Source organism: Drosophila nasuta, chromosome 2L, assembly GCF_023558535.2.
Source record: "Drosophila nasuta strain 15112-1781.00 chromosome 2L, ASM2355853v1, whole genome shotgun sequence".
NCBI lineage: Eukaryota > Metazoa > Arthropoda > Insecta > Diptera > Drosophilidae > Drosophila > Drosophila nasuta.
In genome coordinates, this window is record NC_083455.1 from 27,229,080 (window position 1) to 27,249,184 (window position 20,105).

Here is a 20,105-nt window from a genome sequence, read left to right on the forward strand (position 1 = left end):
GCGTTTATTATTTTTGTGTGTCTGTAAGTTTTATGCTTGTTTTCTGCCAACAAGCAGCACACCAACAACCAAAAAAACGTAAACAACTTTATGGAAACTGATAGGCTAGAAGATACTTTTATATTATCAAACAAAATTATCAAATATCTCTTTGAGTTTCTGCTCATTGTAGCTCATTTAAAGTTGTATTAATTTCCTTTCATTCTACCATATTTAGTTTAATAAACTACGTTATATTGCTTTCTTATATTTATAAACAATATTTGTATAATTAAATCTTTCAGGTTCGCAGGCAAACTTCATTTGGATTATTTGGACACAAACTGAGTAAGTTTTGTTTGAATAATATTTGTGAACATATTAATTTTTAATTTTTTTGCATTCTTATAATTCATGTATATAAGTATGCAAATTATTTGGTATTTATTTCGTTGCCTACGCTCTGTTAAAAAATACAGCCTTTTAGCTCTTATCGATTGGGGCAATCCATTTTTGGTTTATTTCCAAAAAGTGTCTAGTATTTTCTCAGTATTTTTTCGGTATTTATTTCGTTGTCTATGGTCTGCTTAACTGACAACCTTCTATCTCTAACCCAACGTTTTTTGTTTTACTTACAAAAAGTGTGTAGTATTTTTATTTCGGTATTTATTTGGTATTTATTTCTTTGCTCTTTCCGATTGTGGTAAGCGTTGCTAATTTAGAGAACTAGTCAGTCAAACAGCACGAACAACTTTACATATAGAATATTTACATTTTCATTGAATTTAATTTTCTATATAGTTATTTTATTTATTTCTTAAAGTCCACACCAAAAACCATTTTTCAGGGACTTGCATAAATCTATTCTGTAACTTCTAAATACTTAAAATGTGCTTTCATTTGTCTGCTTTATTCCATTTAACCATGCTGACCTCAGTTGCTTGTGCATACCCTATGTAAATGCTTGGTTTATAGGGTATCGTAATAGGAAGAGCTGCACAAAATAACGAGCTACAACTGAAGCTTTTGGCTGAGCACTTTGTGCATAACTTTCCATTTATGCTGGTGTCCCTGTTCGCTCCCCGCTCCCCTCTCTGCCCTCTCTCTTTCCCTTCCCTTCCACCTCAGAGTACACAGCACTCTTCGCCAATATACACAGTACAATTGTTTGCTGGTTTTTGTAGTTGCGGCGTCACTTGGCGTCCAGAAGCGCAGCGGTTGACTTCGTCTATGGCCAAAGCAATGGTAATGGCCAAGGGGGACTAAGGTATGGTAAGAAGAGGAAGAGAGGGGGAAGCAGTTGTTGGATGGTTCCATGTCCGGCATAGTGCAGACTGTGGGGAACTGTGTGAAGCTTCCAAGTCCAAGTCGCAAGTGCTCGGGGGAAATTCCTGTCCATTGTACATGACTTTTGATATTTATGGGTAATTTCGTTTGCGTTTGCGTTTGCTTTTGCTTTTGAGAGAGGAGAGAAGCAAAACGAAGCGAACCGAAGCGAAGGTAGCAAAGCCTAAGAAGAACCAAGTTCCAACTTCCAGAGCAGCAATTTGAACAGTGGCTGCGAAACATAAATCAACATTTTGTTTTTAATTTGCTGTGCTCGCAGGCAACGTCTGATTTTGACAATAGACCAAAAGTACTAAATACATACTATATAGTACTATATACATACAATAGCGAGCGATAAGCTGTGACTCTGTCTGCGAAATTGGAGTTGGCAGTTCGTTGCCAGTTTTACAATTAGGCAAACTCGAAAATTTATTATAGTGATTTTAATCAAATGAATGACGCCACTTGGCGGCACAATTAATAATAAACTTTTGTGTCACAAAAGCAAAGAGAGGAAAAACCGCCACAAAAAAAAGCAGACTAGGACCCAAAGCTCGACCCCAGAGGTCAGGACAGGTGCGAGGAAGAGGGAGAGGGAGAGACCCATTTACCTTCGTCAACTTGCTGACATATGGAATTTTTAATTCGCTCAAATTTCCCTCACTTCCTCTCTTTAGTCTGTCTGTCTCACCTGTCATCGTAGACAAATCCAGCATTTAATGTGTTTAAGTATAGAACAAAGGCAAGCGACGTGCAGCCGACGAGTCCTGCGTAGTCCTTGTCCTTCGTCCTGCGGCACCTGCAACAAAACACAGAGCAAGAGAGAGAGACGACATTGAGACAAATGTACACAAAAATGTCCACAAATATTAAAGTGGAGTGTCATAAAATATATGCTCAAATTAATTCTCGTAGGCTCCGCAACAAAGCGCCTAATCCTCCAGCCGTCTGCCCACCCCCGCCCCTCTTCTACCCGCAAGAAGATACAAGGCAAAGGCAAAGGCCAAGGCAAAATGCGAAACTCTCTTCTGCCCATTTCCATTCACATTTTGACATTTACATTTTTTTCCACTTTTCTTTTTACCACAATGCTTAAAGGTAAAAGCGACTTCACTTTCGCTTTAATGTTGCCCTCGAAGCGACTTTTCATTTTCAAAAGGGATCAAATTTTCTAAAGATTTCATTTGTGTAAATAAATTAGAATTATTGTGCAAAACATTTTGCCAGCACAGAGAAAGAGAGCGCATTAATGAATATTAACACAAAGATTTACTTATAACCACATTGCTGTAGAAAAAATATGTCATTAATAATGTAATCAGTTTTATTATTTACCACATAAATATTTTATAGAGTAAATTTACTTTGGTATATTCATTATACCATATTTGTTAGCATAACTAAAGAGTAGAAAGGAACTTTGTATATAGAAACTAGCTAAACATATTTTCTATTATTATTTACTACATTATCTTACATTACATTACACCTAGTACAAAATAGGTAATTTATATAATATTATTCATTTAAGTTTTATACTATATTAAGGTAAACCTATAAATTTGAAAAACATATATCCCTTTTTTTTTTAAACTATTTACTTTCTTCATTATGCTTAGTTAGTATTCATTTTATTATTCTGCACTTTCATGTTATGGAAAATGGAGTCTGACTTTGCATACCAATATACCTTTTGTATACCAAATCATACTAATATACCATATTTACCACCTCAAACTTACAACAAAACAAACAGTATATTATGTGATTTTGTATTATAACATTTAAATTATATTATCTAAATTATTTATATGTATTATTTACCACATTGGAAAAAGGAATGTGACTTTGCATACCAATATACCTTTTATATACCAAATCATACTAATATGTCAAAATTACCATCTTAAACTTTATATATACTGCAGTATATTATACAATTTTAACTATATTATCTAAATTATTGATGTTTTATTTACCACATTATCATAATCTGTATATAAAATATTTGTTTTAATGTTTATTTTATTTACTACTATAGTAAAAGTAGTTTTATTGTTTCTATCTAAATATATAATACATACATATGTATATTTATTTTCTACCACATTTTCACAGCTTAAATGTTAAAAGATATGAAAAGTTGCATATTCTGTATGTATTGTATTCTCACTATACTATCTAAATCTTAATTAATTATTTACTACTTTAAGATAAGTTTCAGGTAAATTTATTTCAAATTCTTAGCTTTTCTTTCATTTTTGTTATACCAACTGAAAACATTTGTATTAAAAGTGCCAACATTGGGTATTCATAGGAAAAGAAGCGCTATTTCATAGCATTATTATTTACAAATATATTTATTTTTTAACACATTCACATTCACAATTTAATGTAAATATTTAAGGAGTTATAGTGTATGTAAAATATGTGTAGTTTGATTTATTTGTTTTACTAGTTTCACTAGACTATAAAAATCTTTATTATTATTTCCTAACCCAAGTTTAGTTTTTTCTAAATTTATTTTAAAAACGTTTATTACTTTTCTTTCATTTTTGTTATACCAACTGAAAACATTTGTATTAAAAGTGTCAACATTGGATATTCATAGAAAAAGAAGCGCTATTTCATAGCATTATTATTTCATTTACATTTCATGTGTAGAGTGTAGAGAAAACTCATTTCCGTGTAGCCGCTGAAATGTTTAATGAATTTTATGGCTGCATTTGCAGTGTCGATTTTAGCCTTACAAATTTGTGCATTATTTTCACCGATGTGTCGATCAACAACGAGTAGTCGCCAAATTATGCTGGCAAATCGTAGTTGTGGAGAGGGGAAGAGAGTTGTGGGAATGGAATGAACATTTGTGGGCAATGCAAACAAACCGTAACGCGCACGTTCATTATGATTATGGCTTCGAGTGTGTTATGGACCTGAAGCTGAAGCTCTGACTGTGGTTGCTTCGCACAATTCCGTTGTTTCGTTGTTGTTGTTGTTGTTGTTGCACATAATGCGACGATGCTCATCGTATTTCATGGCATTCTTCGTTTTATATTAGCCGCAGACATGTTGTGTGTAGTTGTCCCTCTCTCTGTCTCTGTGTGTGTTGACGGAAATTAAACGTTACGAGCGCATTTTGAATGCGAATGTGTGTCTGTGTGTGTGTGTGGCACATGTAACATGCACATTCAACGACTCTGGGATGCTGTTGGACAACTGAATGCCTGAATCCCTGAAATGCCACTTGAAATGCAATCCGCTGTCCCAGTTCCGCTGTAGTCTCTCTTGTTTTCCATACATCCACCCTACCCTCTCTTGTTGTTGTTGTCATTGTAGTTGTAGTTGTCATCATCACCATCAAGCGCCATTACAAGTAATGAGTGTGGCAGCAGGACACAGGGAACGGAGGCGAGGGCGAGGGTTGAGGGTTGGGGGTCGTCACGGTCATTGCATGAAAATTGTTATCTCGCACAATGCAGACGATTTCCGGCAGGCATTTTCCTCGCATGTTCGTCCTGTCCACACCTCTCTCTCTCTCTCTCTCCTTCTCCCTCTGTTCTCCTCCACAGACAACACAGAAATTAAGTCGCACCGTTTGCAAATGACAATGAGCCTCGTTTTTCGCCTCTCGCTTTTCACCTCTCACTTTTCCCCTGCTTTGTCCTGTCTTGTTTGTCTTTTTCCTTTTGCGGACTCTGCCAGGTGAAACTTTTGTGTTGTTTTATGATTTTACGCTAATTAAATGAATTTGCTTTGATCCAAAAAGACGTCGAGTATCGAGTACATCTCTGAGCAAACATCATAACATCATTTCACGCCTCGAGCATTCACTCAAATTAACTCCCACACACACACATGTGAGTACTAGACTTTGTCCACATTGATTTCTGCTTCTCCCTTTCTCTTTCTCTGTTTCTCTTGCTATCTACGCCTCAAATGGCGCTGCTAATGAGCTCTAATAACGATAATATTGCGCTACCATAACTATAAATATACCAAATGTGTGTGTGCTGGCTATATAAATAGCTGTCCGCTGGGATAGCTGAGCCTGATTTGCAATATTCCTTGATAGGTTTCGTGTCCTGCTGCCTTTGCCAGCCATCGAGGGCGGTTCCTAAATGTAGCTTATCGATGCCGAAAACGAGCCTCATTTATCATCCCTTCTTAATTGCACCGAAGCCTTTAACTATTGAGCACAATTTGTAGAGGCAAAGATTGTTTTTATAAACAATATTTATGCAATTTAATGTTGCTTGAGAACTTTTGACTACTTGTTGAAGAAATAAGCAACGTATAAAACTACATATTTGCTCATTCATGCTCGCTACCCATATTAATAAAAGCAAAACAGTGCGGTATTATTCTTAAATTATACCAAACAATATACCGTAAAAATTAAAAATATACTGAAGACCATATTTGGTATATCAACGAAGTACTTCATTCGCAATATACGGGAAAAGTCAAAATATACTAGATTGTTAAGTATATCAATGAAATACTACATTCAAAATATACCATAGAGGTTAAAATATACCACATTGTTTAGTGTATCGATGAAGTACTACATTCTAAATATACCGAATCCAATATTTTGAATATCAATGAAGTACTTCTTTCGAAATATACCATAAAAGTCAAAATATACCATATTGTTTAGTATACCAATGAAATACTCCATTCGAAATATACCGTAAAGGTAAAAATATACCATATTATTAAGTATATCGATGAAGCACTACATTCAAAATATACCAAATGCTATTTTTGGTATATAAATAAAGTACTTTTTTCGAAATATACCATAAAAGTCAAAATATACCATATTGTTTAGTATATCAATGAAATACTGCATTCGAAATATACCGTAAAGGTAAAAATAAACCATATTATGTGGTATATCGATGAAGTACTAGATTCAAAATATACTATATATACATATATACTAGATTGTTAGCCTCTTTGTTGTGCAACCCTCGCTTAGCAGCATTTACTAATGCCCAATAATCTTTACAATTTAGTCTGCTATTGTGCCGAAGCTTTGGGAGTCAGCTCGAAACTCAGCTGCCATTAGATTTGAAATACTTCAATTTGCGCTCAAAAGTATGCTATAGATATTTTTGATCATATTTTGCGACTTAATTGGGAATAATATTCATTGAAATTGAGTCTATAAATAATCGTATTTTAGTTGCTTTATACAAATCCCATAAATTTTAAGTATTTTCTCGAAACATTCAACATTAAAGTCTTACACTCTCGGGGGTACAATTTGAAGTTGAATCCTTTTTTAGGCAGACGATTTTAAGCCACACTTTGAGAACCTAAAAATTGTTGTTTGTGCTTTCGAAGAGAAAAAGGCAAAATGAGCAAGTGCAGATGAAATTAGCAGGTGTTTGTTGCGAAAGTTTGGCACCTTTTTGGCCTTGAGCCGGGCAATTAATTCCATTGTCGAAAATAGACCGAGACCGAGACTGAGACCGAGACTGAGAGCAAATATATAAAAAGCGTATAAAAAGCGTCGTGCGTTGGGTATTAATCAAATGGCGCCAAAGGACTTAATTTGAGGCGTCTGAAGAGGTTGCTCTCAGCTGGCGCCTTGAATTACTTTGCTAATTTTGTGACTCAGACTGAGACGGGATGAGAACTGACAGACAGACAGACAAACAGACAGACTTGGCATATGTGTCCTTGGGAGCGGGTTTTTCTCGCTCACTACGGTTCAAAAGTCAAAGTGCAATTAGCGCAACTCTCTTCCCCTCTCTCTCTGTGTTGTGCCTCTCAAATTTTTGCCTTGTATCAGTGCAAATATTTGCTTTCAATTTCGTATGCAAATGTCGCCAGGGCGCTGTGCCCATTAATCACAGTCTCCTCCCACGGGACGCGCTGCTTTATCTTATCTAAAGAACATCCCTCAGCAGCAACAGCAGCAAACGGATGACAGAAAAAATAATTACGTTGTCATGTTTACGGCGGCACTGAAATTAGCTGAAAGTATCTGAACGTAAGCATCTTTTGATGTTGATAGCGAGTGCAGCCTGTACAGCACAGTGCGACCTGCTATTAATATACATACTATACATCAAGGGGCAAACTTTTTGACTTTTTTTTGTTTTATGAAATCAGCTAAAGAGCGTTGAGCGTTGAGTTGACCTTATTCGTAGCACACACACACAGAAAAACGGAAATTGTCGCATACAGTATACAGTATAGAGAGTGCGCTAGCACACCTTAAACCGGAAACCGGAAACATTATTCCCAAAATGTCAAGTAAAAAGCAAAGCAACAACAACAACAACAACAGCGCGCACATAACAAAAACCCATTAGACACAATTTTGTTTTCTGGGTCAGGCGTCAGCACAAAAAGCTGGGCACAGTCATCGCCATCACCATCGCCATCTCTAGTTCCCAAAAGTGAAAACACACAAAAAACAGAGAAGGAAAGGAATCTAAAACAAAAACCTAGTGGGTGGCCCCTCAATGGTGACACAAAACAGCGAATGGACTCGACTCGAGTCGAGTTGAGTCGAGTCGAGTCAACTGAACTGAACTCAACTGGAGAAGCTTCTCTCCCCCTGCTTCACAGACTGCAATTCAACTGACCAGTCACGGTTGCTAAAATGCTGAAAAAGAGAGAGAGGAAGGGAAAAAAGAGAAAGGGGGAATGGGGACAACGTCGGCAACGATTGCGGAAATCAAGTTGTGTCAACAGCTTAAAAGCCAAAATGTAATAAGCCAGGGAAATGTAATGTAATAAAATATCAAATATAAAATGGAGCTGGCGGGAGAGCATTTGTTGCCATTAAAGTTTGCTGCTTTGAAATTGGAAACAGAGAGAAAAACAGAGGCCAGCAATAGCGATAGCAAAGCAAAGTGAAAGTTGCAATACCCTAGAAATAGAAACCACAAATTAATGAAATTATTTAGAGCGCTCTTGTCATGTTTGTGATGTATTAAAAAGAGGAATTTTAAATGTAGATTTGTGGTATATTAGAAAGAAAGAACTTCAAAGTATATTGGAATGGATAAAATTTGTAAAAATTTTACAACTTTGTAACATTTGTGGTTCAATAGCGAAAAGAAATTGAAATGTAGATTTGATAAGATTTATTATTCATTCAACTTTCTATTTATATTTCATTTTACTTATCTGAGTACACAAACAACTTGAAATACTTAGAAATGAAATACAAATTTAGCTAGCTGAAATTCTAAGCTATTTTTATTTTTAGCAACTTGAAATTCTCATGAATATTTTGAAAGCCTAATTTTGTAATTTAAAATAAATTAATTTACTGCAAATTCAAAAAAAGTTTTCAGCATTAACCTTAACTGTAGAACAGCACGAATTTCATGCTCAGTTATCTCAATATTAAAACATTTCTGCAGGATTATATGGCAGGATTAGCTGCACATGCAGATACTGCAAATCCGAGTAGGGAAGCTGCAGAAGGACTTTAAAAAGTCGAGGGAGAGAGTGAGAAAGTTAAGCCAGCGAGAGCCTCGAGAGAGGTCATAAAAAGGAAGAAGTGTTCGCTGCGAAATTTTTGTGTTAGCCGCAAAATATGCAATATTTTATTATTGTTGCGCCAAACAGTATGCAACACTTTATTTCAGCGCTATGTGCTTCCGCCATTTCCTGTGCCCAAAAAAGTATGCTACGTTTTATATTGCCGCTTGCCATTTGCCATTGTTGTTGCTGTCGCTGTTAGTGCTGCTGTTGTTGTTGCTGCTGCTGCTTCTGGAACAGGTCCAAGTGCCTAGCGAGTCCTTTTGGCTGTAACTGTGGCTGTGCCAGCAAAGTATGCTACATAGTTTTTTACATGCGATTTGAATGAGCACAAACGGATATCATGTCGCTTCGCTTCTTCTCTCCGTCTCTTCGCTCTTCTCTTTGCATTTCGCTTTTGTCTGTAGTATATTGTTGCCTAAAGTAGCATATAAGTGCAATAGAAATCATTTTAAAACACTCCAAGGCAATTCAGCTTGCTTTTTATAAAGATTATTAGAACAGACGTTTTTCTTGGCGCCACAGTCTGGCATTTTGTCAGAGCTCAAACGAGGCGAAGAATACTTTATATTATGAACTATCTAATTGGACAGACTATGTTGAGTCACTCATTTCATTACGACTGTCTTTGTTTGTATCACATTTCCGCAACATAAATATAATTAAGTGATTAATTCAACTTTATGTGCACTGAAATTTTAAATTAAAGTCAATTACAATCAACTTATAGAAGCACTAACAAATACCCTGTAAACTAAATAATGAAATTCAATTTATGCAAATGCATTATCGTAAATTTCCGCATAAATCTCTGCAATTTTTTAATATATATTAATAATTGCAAAACACCAAGCAAAAAAAGCAAATGGATTGCACAATTTTTAATAGAAATTATGCAAATTTCAATCAACTTGAGCTTTCAGCATTTGAATTTGCTAATTGAATCACAAAATCTCTATTATGACGGCACAGTGCATGGCAACTTTTAATAAACCATCGTTGGGACATTGAACCATCGCAACAAACAAACAAACAAACAAACAAACAAATAGCGAAATAAACAAAATGGAAATGAAATGAAATTTGTTAACTTTTCGCACCAGACTTTTGTTGTGCGCTGTCAAAACGGAGTTCAACCCTTTCAAAGTTCAATAATAACAAACGTGGGGGCGCAAAAAAAGTTGCCAGGTGAAGCGAGGGGAAAGGGGAAAGGGGAAGGGGAGTGTAAGAGAGCTGCAGACGAGACTTTTTAATGGGCAGCACTTCAGACTTTTGCCCCATTGTTGTTCGAGGTTTTTGACCGATGTTTTCATGGATTTTAGCCATGACGATTGCCGATTGCTGGCCCCCAATACCCAGTACCCATTGGGGTGGACGGGTATTATAACTTTGTGTCTCCAGTCTCAAATTTTGGTTGCAATCAGATACAAATTATAGAAGTTATTTAAAAAATACTTTGGTAAGGGGAAAACGCATGAAAATCTGGTATATTTTGCACTGTATGGTATATTTTCAATATAAATATACCGAATATAGCCTTTGGTATATTTGTAGTATTTCTTAGGTATATTAATTTGGTGTATTTTGCACTCGATGCTATATTTTTAATGTTGTACTATATCATACATACCAAAAATAGTCGTTGGTATAATTTTAGTGTTTTGTGGTATATTAGTTTGGTATATTTTTAAAGTATTGGTATATCAATATACCATATAGAGCGTGTGATATATTGCTAGCATGTTTGTGGTGTATTATTTTGGCATATTTTTTGCGTTATAATAATTAGGTATATTTTAAAATTAATACCGCACTGTTTAGCTTTCATTTAAAATGGGTATCGGGTATCTCACAGTCAAGCACACTCGACTGCAGCTTTCTTACTTGCTTTTTTTTTGGGTAAGGAGAAGGTTAAGAGAAGGGGTTAAGGGGTCACATTCGTGTCGGCGTTAATTTTATGTCTTGCAGTGTGTTGCACGCAATGTGTAAATGCTAATTAAGAGCCTCCACATGCCACTAGCTGGGCGTGGCATGACTTGGCATTCTCAGTCTCCACTCAGTCGTCCCTCTCCCTCCCTATGTGTGTGTGTGTTTGCTTCTTAATTGCGTAAACCAAGCATTTGATTAGTATTTGCACAGCAATTGACATTAAACAGTTCCAATCAATAAAAAATTCAAACGGAAGCCAAACGTGCCACATTCGGTGTGGCAAGTGTGAGTTTCGGCAAATATTTAATGTGTTAAAGGGGGTGTCTGTGTAGGTGTGTTTGTGTGTGTTGTTCCATTATTACAATATTATTATTAGCACAATCACAATCACAAACACAACACACAACATGAATGAAGTCTGTGTCTTCGTCTCCATCCACAGCAAAACGTTGGTCGTTGGCCTCTTGGCAACTTAAAGAAGTCAGAAGCCTCAATTAGGCTGTCAATCAACGCGTCGCCGCGCTGCCTACCATAATAATAGAGCTATTGATTTTCACAATCACAAAACCCAATTCCCTCCCTTTCTATCTCCCCCTCCTCCCTCAAAATGCCATGCTCTTGGCTCCCTAATGAGTTTCGGGGGCGTACATTGACATGGGCACGACCCTTGATCGTCTAATTAGCCGTCTCTTTGCCCATTGCCTGCGATTTGATTGCCCCGCCCCCTTTTGCCTTGCCTTGCCTTCCTCAAGAAGAAAGCAATCTAATGCGTTGGCAAAACTGAATCACAGAGAATCAAATAAACAAACGTTACTTGAACATGATTCACATGAGAAAAAGAGTTGAAATAACTTGATTAACCGCAAGCTAATTATATTTTTGTAATTACCAGAAAAATTAATTTTAAAATATGTGCAATATGTTAAACTTCATTTTTTTCTTAAATAATAAACAAGTAAGAAAGCCACCCATTTTCAATAAAACCATATTCTACAAATATACCGAAAATATACTTTAAATACTAAAATTATATAATATACTATATTTAGTATATTGTTATAGTAATACATTAAAAATATACCATAAAGGACAGTTTTCAATAATTAAGATACTGAGTGATAGATTCTACAAATATACCAAAAATATACTTCAAATACTAAAAATATTCAATATACTATATTTAGTATATTGATATTGAACTGAATTAAAAATATACCATAAAGAGCAGTTTTCAATAGCTAAGATATTGAGTGATAGATTATTTAGTATACTTCAAATACTAAAAATATACAATATACTATATTTGGTATATTGATATCGTACTATATTAAAAATATTCCATAAAGTGCAGTTTTCAATAGCTAAGAAACTAAGTGATAGCTCTACAAATATACCAAAAATATACTTTAAATACTAAAAATATACTATATACTATATTTGGTATATTGATATAGTGCTACATTAAAAATATAAAATAAAGTGCAGTTTTCAATAGCTAAGATATTGAGTGATAGATTATTTAGTATACTTCAAATACTAAAAATATACTATATACCATGTTTGGTATATTGATATAGTACTACATTAAAAATATACCATTAAGTGCAGTTTTCAATAGCTAAAATACTGAATCAGTTAGTACTAAAACATAATTGGAAAATTAAAAATAAATCAATCTGCATTTAGCGATGAAATTGTAGTGAATAAGCTATTCGGTGTTAATTGAAAAGGGCAGAGAGTTTAGTACTCAACAATTGGAGCAGCATTTGGGATTTCAAATTCATTTGGAGAACAGCTTAGCTTCAACTCAAACGTTGCCTTTGCGTTGCACTAACAAAAACAAAACAACACGTTGGCAATATTTAGAGTAAATAAGTAAATAAATAAATAAATAGAACAATAAATTGTTTATGTGAGTGTTGCATAAAAAAAAACCGAGTCGCAAGCTGTGTGTGTTTTCAAATGAATGAATGAATTCTCTGTGAGTACAAATACAACTGGATTGTAGTCAAATACCCTTCAAAAAATGCGGGGGAGATTCAGTTTTTTATCTAATCAAAACATTTACACAGTAAAAGTTCGCAAATTTAAAGCAAATAACGAGAAATTAAAAAAGTTGACGATATTGCACTGACAATCTGGTATTTTTGCACTCGATTGTATATTTTAAATGGTACTATATCAATATACCAAATATAGCGGTTGTACAATATATTTTTAGAATGGTATATTTTAAAATAGATACCGCACTGTTTCGCTTTTATTATTCCTACTATGTATACCGTTGGTATATTTTAAGTATTTAATTTGGTATATTTTAAAATTTATACCACTATGTTCTGTTTTTGTTATTCTTACTATACCAAAATTTCATATATAGCTGTTGGTATATTTTCAGTATTTAATTATTTTAAAATTGATAGCGCTCTTTTCTGCTTTTTTTTTCTTACTATACCAAAATTTTAAATATAGCCGTTGGTATATTTTTAGTATTTAATTTTATACTGATTTATTTCTATTATTTTTACTTACTTTCTTGAGAAATTTTTTACTTTGATTTAATATTTATAATATCCGATTTCCAGGGTATTTACTTGTCAACCTCAAAAAGTTTTTTTTTTGGATTGTGCCGCTCTCGAAATAAAAGAGAGGATTAAAATTATAAGCACAAAATTCCATTTTAATGAAAGATGCTTCTTCTATTTTGTGCCTCATCCAAATGTAACTTTATACCAGAATTTATTTTTAGGGTTCGACGCAAGTTCAGACGGGGAATTTTGATGGAGGTGAAGTAGCTAAGAGGAGGGGATGGGAGGGTTAAGAAAACTGAAACTGACAGCAGCCGAAATGTAGGACTTTCAATGCATATCAGACTCTCGACTCGAGAACACTCTCTGCACATTCATGTTCCTTTAATTGTCACTCTTACAAGCTCATCCACACACACACTGAGGGGGGGAAAGGGGGGTAGACATTGTGCTGGTGGCAGCAACGTGGTTGTGGCAAGTTGCTAACTTGCTATGCCAGTTGTAACAAAAAACCAATAATGGCAACTGGAGTTGTACTTGTTGTAGCCACATGCAGCATCCTTGGGAGGCAGAGAGCGAGAGAGAATGATAGATAGGGGGGTGTTGCAAGTACGCCCCTTTTATCGATTAGCGCATGTAACTGTAACTACCTAGAGATGCGTACGTGTGTGTGTGTGTGTGTGAGTTTACACACATACTATAAGCCAATCAACCAAAGGCAGGGCGAAGGGGGGAGGCAGCAAATGACGCTGCAAATGAAAGCAGGAAACGTGGCCGCCGCCGCATTCGCATTCATTCATTTTACACACAAAAGCCATTAAAACGCTTTGATTCTATTGTTTTGTTTGTCATCAGCAACAACAACAACAACAACAGCAGCAAGGAGAAAAGCCAACAGGGCAATGATCATCATCATCATCATTATTATCATCACCATTCGGGTTTAAAGTCAAGGCTGTGCATCAAAACTTAAAACACTTGCCACATTGATCTAACCTCACTTTTTATAAGCTTCACTTTCGCTTTGTTGCTGCTGGCTCAATATTTTTTTTTTATTATTAAAAGAATTTTTGCCTGAGCTGCGGCTTTTTCATAAAGTGCTTGCGGCACAGCTGCTGCTCCATCCAATTCACCTCACTCACTCTTTTCACCACCCACTCATCTCACCTCACCTCACTTCACTCACTCTCTCTTGTTGCTTCCCACAGCTCGCAGCAGCAGCGTCTCGACGTCCAGCGATGCTCTGGCTAAAAAACCGAGTCTTGCGGAAAAATCAACATTGCACAAAACTTTTCAGCGCCTCCGCCCCGCCTACTCATGGCGCACCGCCCACCGCTTCCCTTTGCACAGCAAAGCTCTTCTTTTTTTTTGTTTTGGCTTAGCGTTGATGATGTATGCACTTTGAAAAGAGTTGAGCAAAGTGGTTTTTCGGGTTTGATGAGCTAACGTCAGTCAGAGCTCAGCCCAGCCTCCAGTTTCCAACTCCACCTCCACAGGCTGCTTCTTCTATTTCACCTCCACCACGACCCTGGCAATATGAGTGAGTTTACATTGCGCCATCTCGCTCGCACTCGTTGTCGCCCGCTCTCTTTGTTTACATTTCGCTGGCTGCATAATAAAGTTATTAATGGACTTCAATGGGGTTTCAATTATGCAATTTCTGCGATTTGAAATTGAATGATATTTTGATTGTTTGCTTTGGCGGCAGCCAGCCGTGTTGCCTTTGCTGCGGTTTTTAGCTTTTAGCCAACTTTTTGCTGAGTGGACGATTAGTTTGCCCAATGCGCATTGAAATACTTTAAATTGTGCATAACACAAACAAAAGTGATGGCTGAAATATATGCATTCGATTTTTAGGCGGGTTTGCTATTACTAATCTCCTTATTGCTACGTAACAATATTTTTATCGATTGCGCAATGATAACAAAATACTGAATTACAGGACTGCAATTTGATATTCTGGGCTCTTCCTTATGCTCGATAACTTATCGATAAATAAAATACCAATTAACAGGCCTCATCACGACCAGATCAACAGCAGTGAAAAATGTTGGTATACGTTTATTTTTCTTAATTGACTAATTTCTAATTAACTATTTAATATCTCAACAGGGTGGAAGTTAAAAAGCGTCCTGCAAAAAAGAGGAAAATTAAAGAGCAGTCTGCATCTGCAAACACAACAACTGCGCCTTGTTATAGAGTGGAAGATGTCACGATTTCCGATGTGTTGACAATTTACAGTCATGTTCCAAAGCTTCAGGCAGTGGAGCGCTACTTGAATCTTCTGTATCGGTAAGTAATACGATTACTATTGCTTATTTCTTAATCAATTTTATTCATTTTGGTCTTGCAGCCCATTCACCTGCCAGGTGAACACGAAATGCCGTTACAAACTAAGCGAAATGGCATCTTTTTTATCAATGACATGCTACGAGCCGAACAAACATTCGGCTCTCCTCGTGCGCATCCCGCGACCCGCGTGCAATCTGAAGGTCTACGCTAATGGGATGATAATTAGCCAAGGATATAGCTACGAAAGCGCTGCATTGGGCATACACCGCATGGTGGATTACGTCGAAGAATTTGGCTACCGTCCTGTGATAAGCAAGCTAACGTTCAACGTGGTTAATGCAACGTTCTCAATGCCATTTGCGATTGATCTAAACGGTTTCTATGAGCAGAATTTGAAGCTTTGCCGCTACGATCCACAAACAAATCCATATCTTACGTATGAAATGCCAGATTCGATAGTCAAATTGACCATATTTCCCCAAGGATTCGTATATGTGCTATTGGCATGCTCGCCACGTCTCACTCAAGATGCCATAAGTCAGATTCTGCCGCTACTCTATCGCCATCGTGTCGAGGAATTGGTCAAGGACGATGAAAGGGAGTTGCTGCTCAGTTTTGGCGACATTAATTTCACATTGCTCTGGGAGAAGGAATTTCAGAGCGCATTCCAGCATATTCCCGGCCAGCAACGAGTGAAACTTTAAATTTTTGTGTTGTCGGAAGAGAACACATGCAACTTTAGCTCTCTATGCTCATAAATGTCGAAATGCAACGCCCCAAGTGCAGCAAACTTTTGTCGGTTATTTAAATGACAAGAGCCGTTATAAATACACACACATACACACGTGGCTAATGCCAAGCGAAAACAATGTGAAAAATGCCGTTGGCTAATAAGTATTATTCAACTAAATATCACAATTTATATGCAAACAAAGTTTTAGCAATTTTTCGTTTATGCATTTTAATTTTTTATCAGCTTTATCAGACCATTGAAAATTAGTAAGGCCATACTGCATACTCTGCAATATCAGTTAGTATATACATAAATTTGCAAATATTTTACTTTCGCCAATAATACCAAGAATTCTAGAGTCAGCAGCTACGGCCACACTGAGTCAGCAATATCAGTTAGTATTTATGTACTACACTTCATTTGTATGCCATCATTATCACGTATTTTGCAGTCGAGCATTGCTGGCCATAGCTTTTGTACTTGTTCATCTTTTATGTCAATTTTTTGCACAAGTCATTAGCTGCATTTGCATGCTCACACACAGACACACAAAAATGTCAAGCAATTTAAGAGGTCACAGCGCAAAAACACTAAAAATCACTCACAAATTTACAATGTAAATTCAAACTGCAGCTCATCGAATTGCATGTTTGCTTTCCCTCCCACACCGTCTCGCTCTTTCAGCAGTCAAACTCACTACGCTCTATGTATGTGTGTGTGTCTATGTGTGAGTGGTATGGGGGAGAATGACAAACCGCCGTATCGTATCGAAAATGTGTGAAATGAAATTTGAAACTGTCTGCTGACGCTATATTTCTGTCTCTCTTGCACTCAGCTGTCGCTGTCCATTTCAAAGCTATTGCATTTGAATTGTTTTTGTGCAGCCGTGGAAAACAATTCAGTGTCATATTTGTGTGCTTGTCGCATTTGTGTTTGTTTTGCAAAAGCGCACACACACACCCACATACATTCCAACAGCGAATTGGCTGCTGTGTTGTGGCCTCGACTCGACTGGCCGAGTGCAGCGGTTACGATATGTGCGGATAATTTTCAACATTTTTGTTTGCAATTGTTTCGTTTGCTGCTTTTATTGTCTTTGTTGTTGTTAAACATTTTTGGGGCCATTGACGGCTTTTCACGTGTTTTCGCTTTGTTTGAGTAGCTTGTGGGCTATTGGGATTACTCATTAGGGTATTTTGCATATCTTATTGGTACTTTTTGTGTTAAAAAATCCTTTTAAAATTCCCAGGCAATATCGATATCCCTCTGTCGTGCACGCTCTCGATAACAGCATCCACGAAAATGGTCAGACCCAAAGGATTCGGGCAGTATCGATATCGTCGTGTCGTGCTAAATGCTCTCGATAACTCATCACGACCTTCGATATTTCCCATTCTTATTAGTTTAGTGAAAGTGAAGTGAAGTGGAGTGCTCGCGTGTTTTTTTTTCTTAATTTTATTTATGTAAAGTGCAGTGAAAAGTGCAGTGCCTTTTTGTTTTTTTTTTTCTTGTGTTTAGTGTGTGAGTGTTTATTTAATAATATATATTGCCTATTCTTATTAGTTTAGGTAAAGTGTGCGCTTGTGTTTTTTTTTATGTGAAGTGCAGTGCTTATTTTTTGCTTTTTTTTCTTGTGTTTAGTGAGTGAGTGTTTATTTAATAAGTGCTAAAAGTTAATAAGCCAGTGCGCGTATTCGGTAAGTGCATTCATTTTGATTTATGTAGATATTAAATTATTCTTATTGGACATGCAAATTTTTTTCAAGCAACTGCTTAATTTTTTTCTAGCGTCCTTTTGTGGCGGGGGCGCCATTTTTTTTCACATGCCCACGCACATGAATATTAGGGTTTTAGGCGCTTATATTGCAAAATATTTGCAGGGAAAACAAATTAACTAAAATCTGCTCATTTAAATTCCACGCGCAAAACTGAAAAATGCAGCAAGTAATTAATTTCAGTTTGGTTGCGTGTGCGTTTGTGCGCACCATATGTTTGTGTGAGTGTGTGGGGGTGCTCCCCTGACCTAGAGTGACCATACTGCATTGTGTTGAGTGGGACCGTGTGGTCGGGCTATGCTGATTATTGTTATTGGGCAAGGGCGAAGTGAGGTTATGTGTGCATTTTCATTTTCATAATTTGCACACAACAAAAAAGCAAAGAGGACGACGACAAAAGCGCAAAAGGAACTAAACGAAACGCAGGGCAGCAAATTCCAAAGCACTGGAATTTATGCAGCAAATATTAACTTACCACACACACATACATACATATATATACACAAACTCATGCAGATGCAGATGAATTGTGAGTAAAATTTCTCAGACCAAGGAATGAGCGAGATGGCAAGTGAGAAAGGTCAGAGCAGCAGCAGCAGCAGCAGCCGCTGACCAATTTGTGCATTGGCCAGCAAAGAGAACTCTGGACAACAAAACTCATTAGCAGAAGCGGCGACCGTGACCGAGACGTCGGCAGCGCTGCTAGAATTGTGGGCGGCTGTTCGACGCCAGAGGGCGCTGCTGGTCAACCGAAGCCAAAAACGCAGCGTGCACTTCCCGTTTTCTCGAAACTTTTGCGCTATTTTATTCATATTTTTGCCGGCCGCTGCCGCTGCTGCTGCACTTTATCTCTCTGCGGCGGTCTTAGTTGGCGAAATTGTGTGCAACCACGAAAATCTAATAAGCGCGCAAATTTGTTGACATTGCGCAAATGTTTTTTACGAGCGTCACCATTACGTCCCTTGCTCTTTCCCTTCCTTTTTTTGCGGTGCACAGTTGTGCATTAAAGAAGGCCAAAGTCACACTTTAAGTGGTGACAAAGACAGCGGTTGAGTGAGCGAGATAGAGCGAGCGAGTTGATAAAGGAACTTGACGCTTTTGGCTTTGCTTAGTCGCGTGCAATGTTGCGTAAACTTTTTGGCTTTTGAGCTTTGCACACAGCACAAAACGGGACATGACACAGCGAAAGCTTTAGAGCAAGGTAGCTGCAGACGAGGCGCAGAACAGTGCAAAAAAGAAATGAAGAATGACAACGGGGCAACAACAAAGACAGCGGCGATGTCAGTGCAGTTTGCATTTGATGCCATAAAGTCGCTTAATCAACTGATACGTCAGTGGGCAACCGCAGTTGTGATGAAGAGAGTGTGAGAGGAAAGGGAGTGGGATACGAGACAATTTCATTAACCGTTACGGCGTTTAACGGCAGTGCAGATAGAGCTTAAACGAGAAAGAGAGAGAGAGAGCGAGATGCCACGATAAGTTCATCAGCGCAGTCTTTGATTTTATCGCCTACTGGAAGCTGCGTATGTGTGTGTGCGTCTGCTTGTGTGTTTTTACGTGTGTGTGTGTGTGTGTGTATGTCTGTATAATGTGCAGCCCTGGGCAACGCATAAAGTTTTTTAATTATTTTTGTGGTTTTAAATTGCATTTCTTGTGATTCAGGACGAACGCGATGTCCGCGTGAGAAAGGCGACCACAAAATGCGTCGACTTTATCAGCGCCTGGCAATTGTCATCTTTCTCTCTCTCTCAGTCTCTCTGTGTGCAGCGGAATGAGGGAGACGGAACATTGCATTCATTTAAGGCAAAGTGCAATAACATGTTATTTCATTTCATGTTTTATCAACGTGCACATTTCGCCTCGTCTCGTTTCCTTTTCATTTCTTCATCTCCTTGTTGTTGTCCCATGTCTCTCACTCATATCTCTCTCTCGCTCGCACGCTGTGCTCTGTTAACGGGAAGCGGCTTTAAAACATTCCAGCCTTATTACGCAATTACAAGTGGAATGACACAGACCGCGTTCTCAGTT

The 20,105-nt window shown here is 37.1% G+C and overlaps 2 protein-coding genes across 6 annotated transcripts in view; one reads left to right on the plus strand and one right to left on the minus strand.

Moving 5' to 3' along the window:
- Positions 1-20,105, minus strand: part of LOC132798280 (protein O-mannosyl-transferase TMTC1) — a 61,003-nt gene that overhangs the window by 20,908 nt on the left and 19,990 nt on the right. For 3 of the 4 annotated variants that reach the window (XM_060810076.1, XM_060810075.1, XM_060810077.1), the window contains one exon: positions 2,000-2,107. In XM_060810076.1, coding sequence (XP_060666059.1) covers positions 2,000-2,107 — 108 coding nt within the window. Of the gene's footprint in view, positions 1-1,999; positions 2,108-20,105 lie in introns of those variants that run through there. The other variant, XM_060810079.1, reaches the window with a different exon arrangement.
- Positions 272-16,565, plus strand: LOC132798281 (uncharacterized). Of its 2 annotated transcripts, none has more exons than XM_060810080.1 (4): positions 272-327; positions 15,220-15,326; positions 15,390-15,569; positions 15,631-16,565. In XM_060810080.1, coding segments are annotated over exons 2-4 (825 nt in total). In that variant the 5' UTR covers positions 272-327; positions 15,220-15,324; the 3' UTR covers positions 16,274-16,565. The 2 variants fall into 2 exon arrangements, with proteins under 2 accessions (XP_060666063.1, XP_060666064.1); XM_060810081.1 differs by lacking the exon at positions 272-327 and adding an exon at positions 12,572-12,730.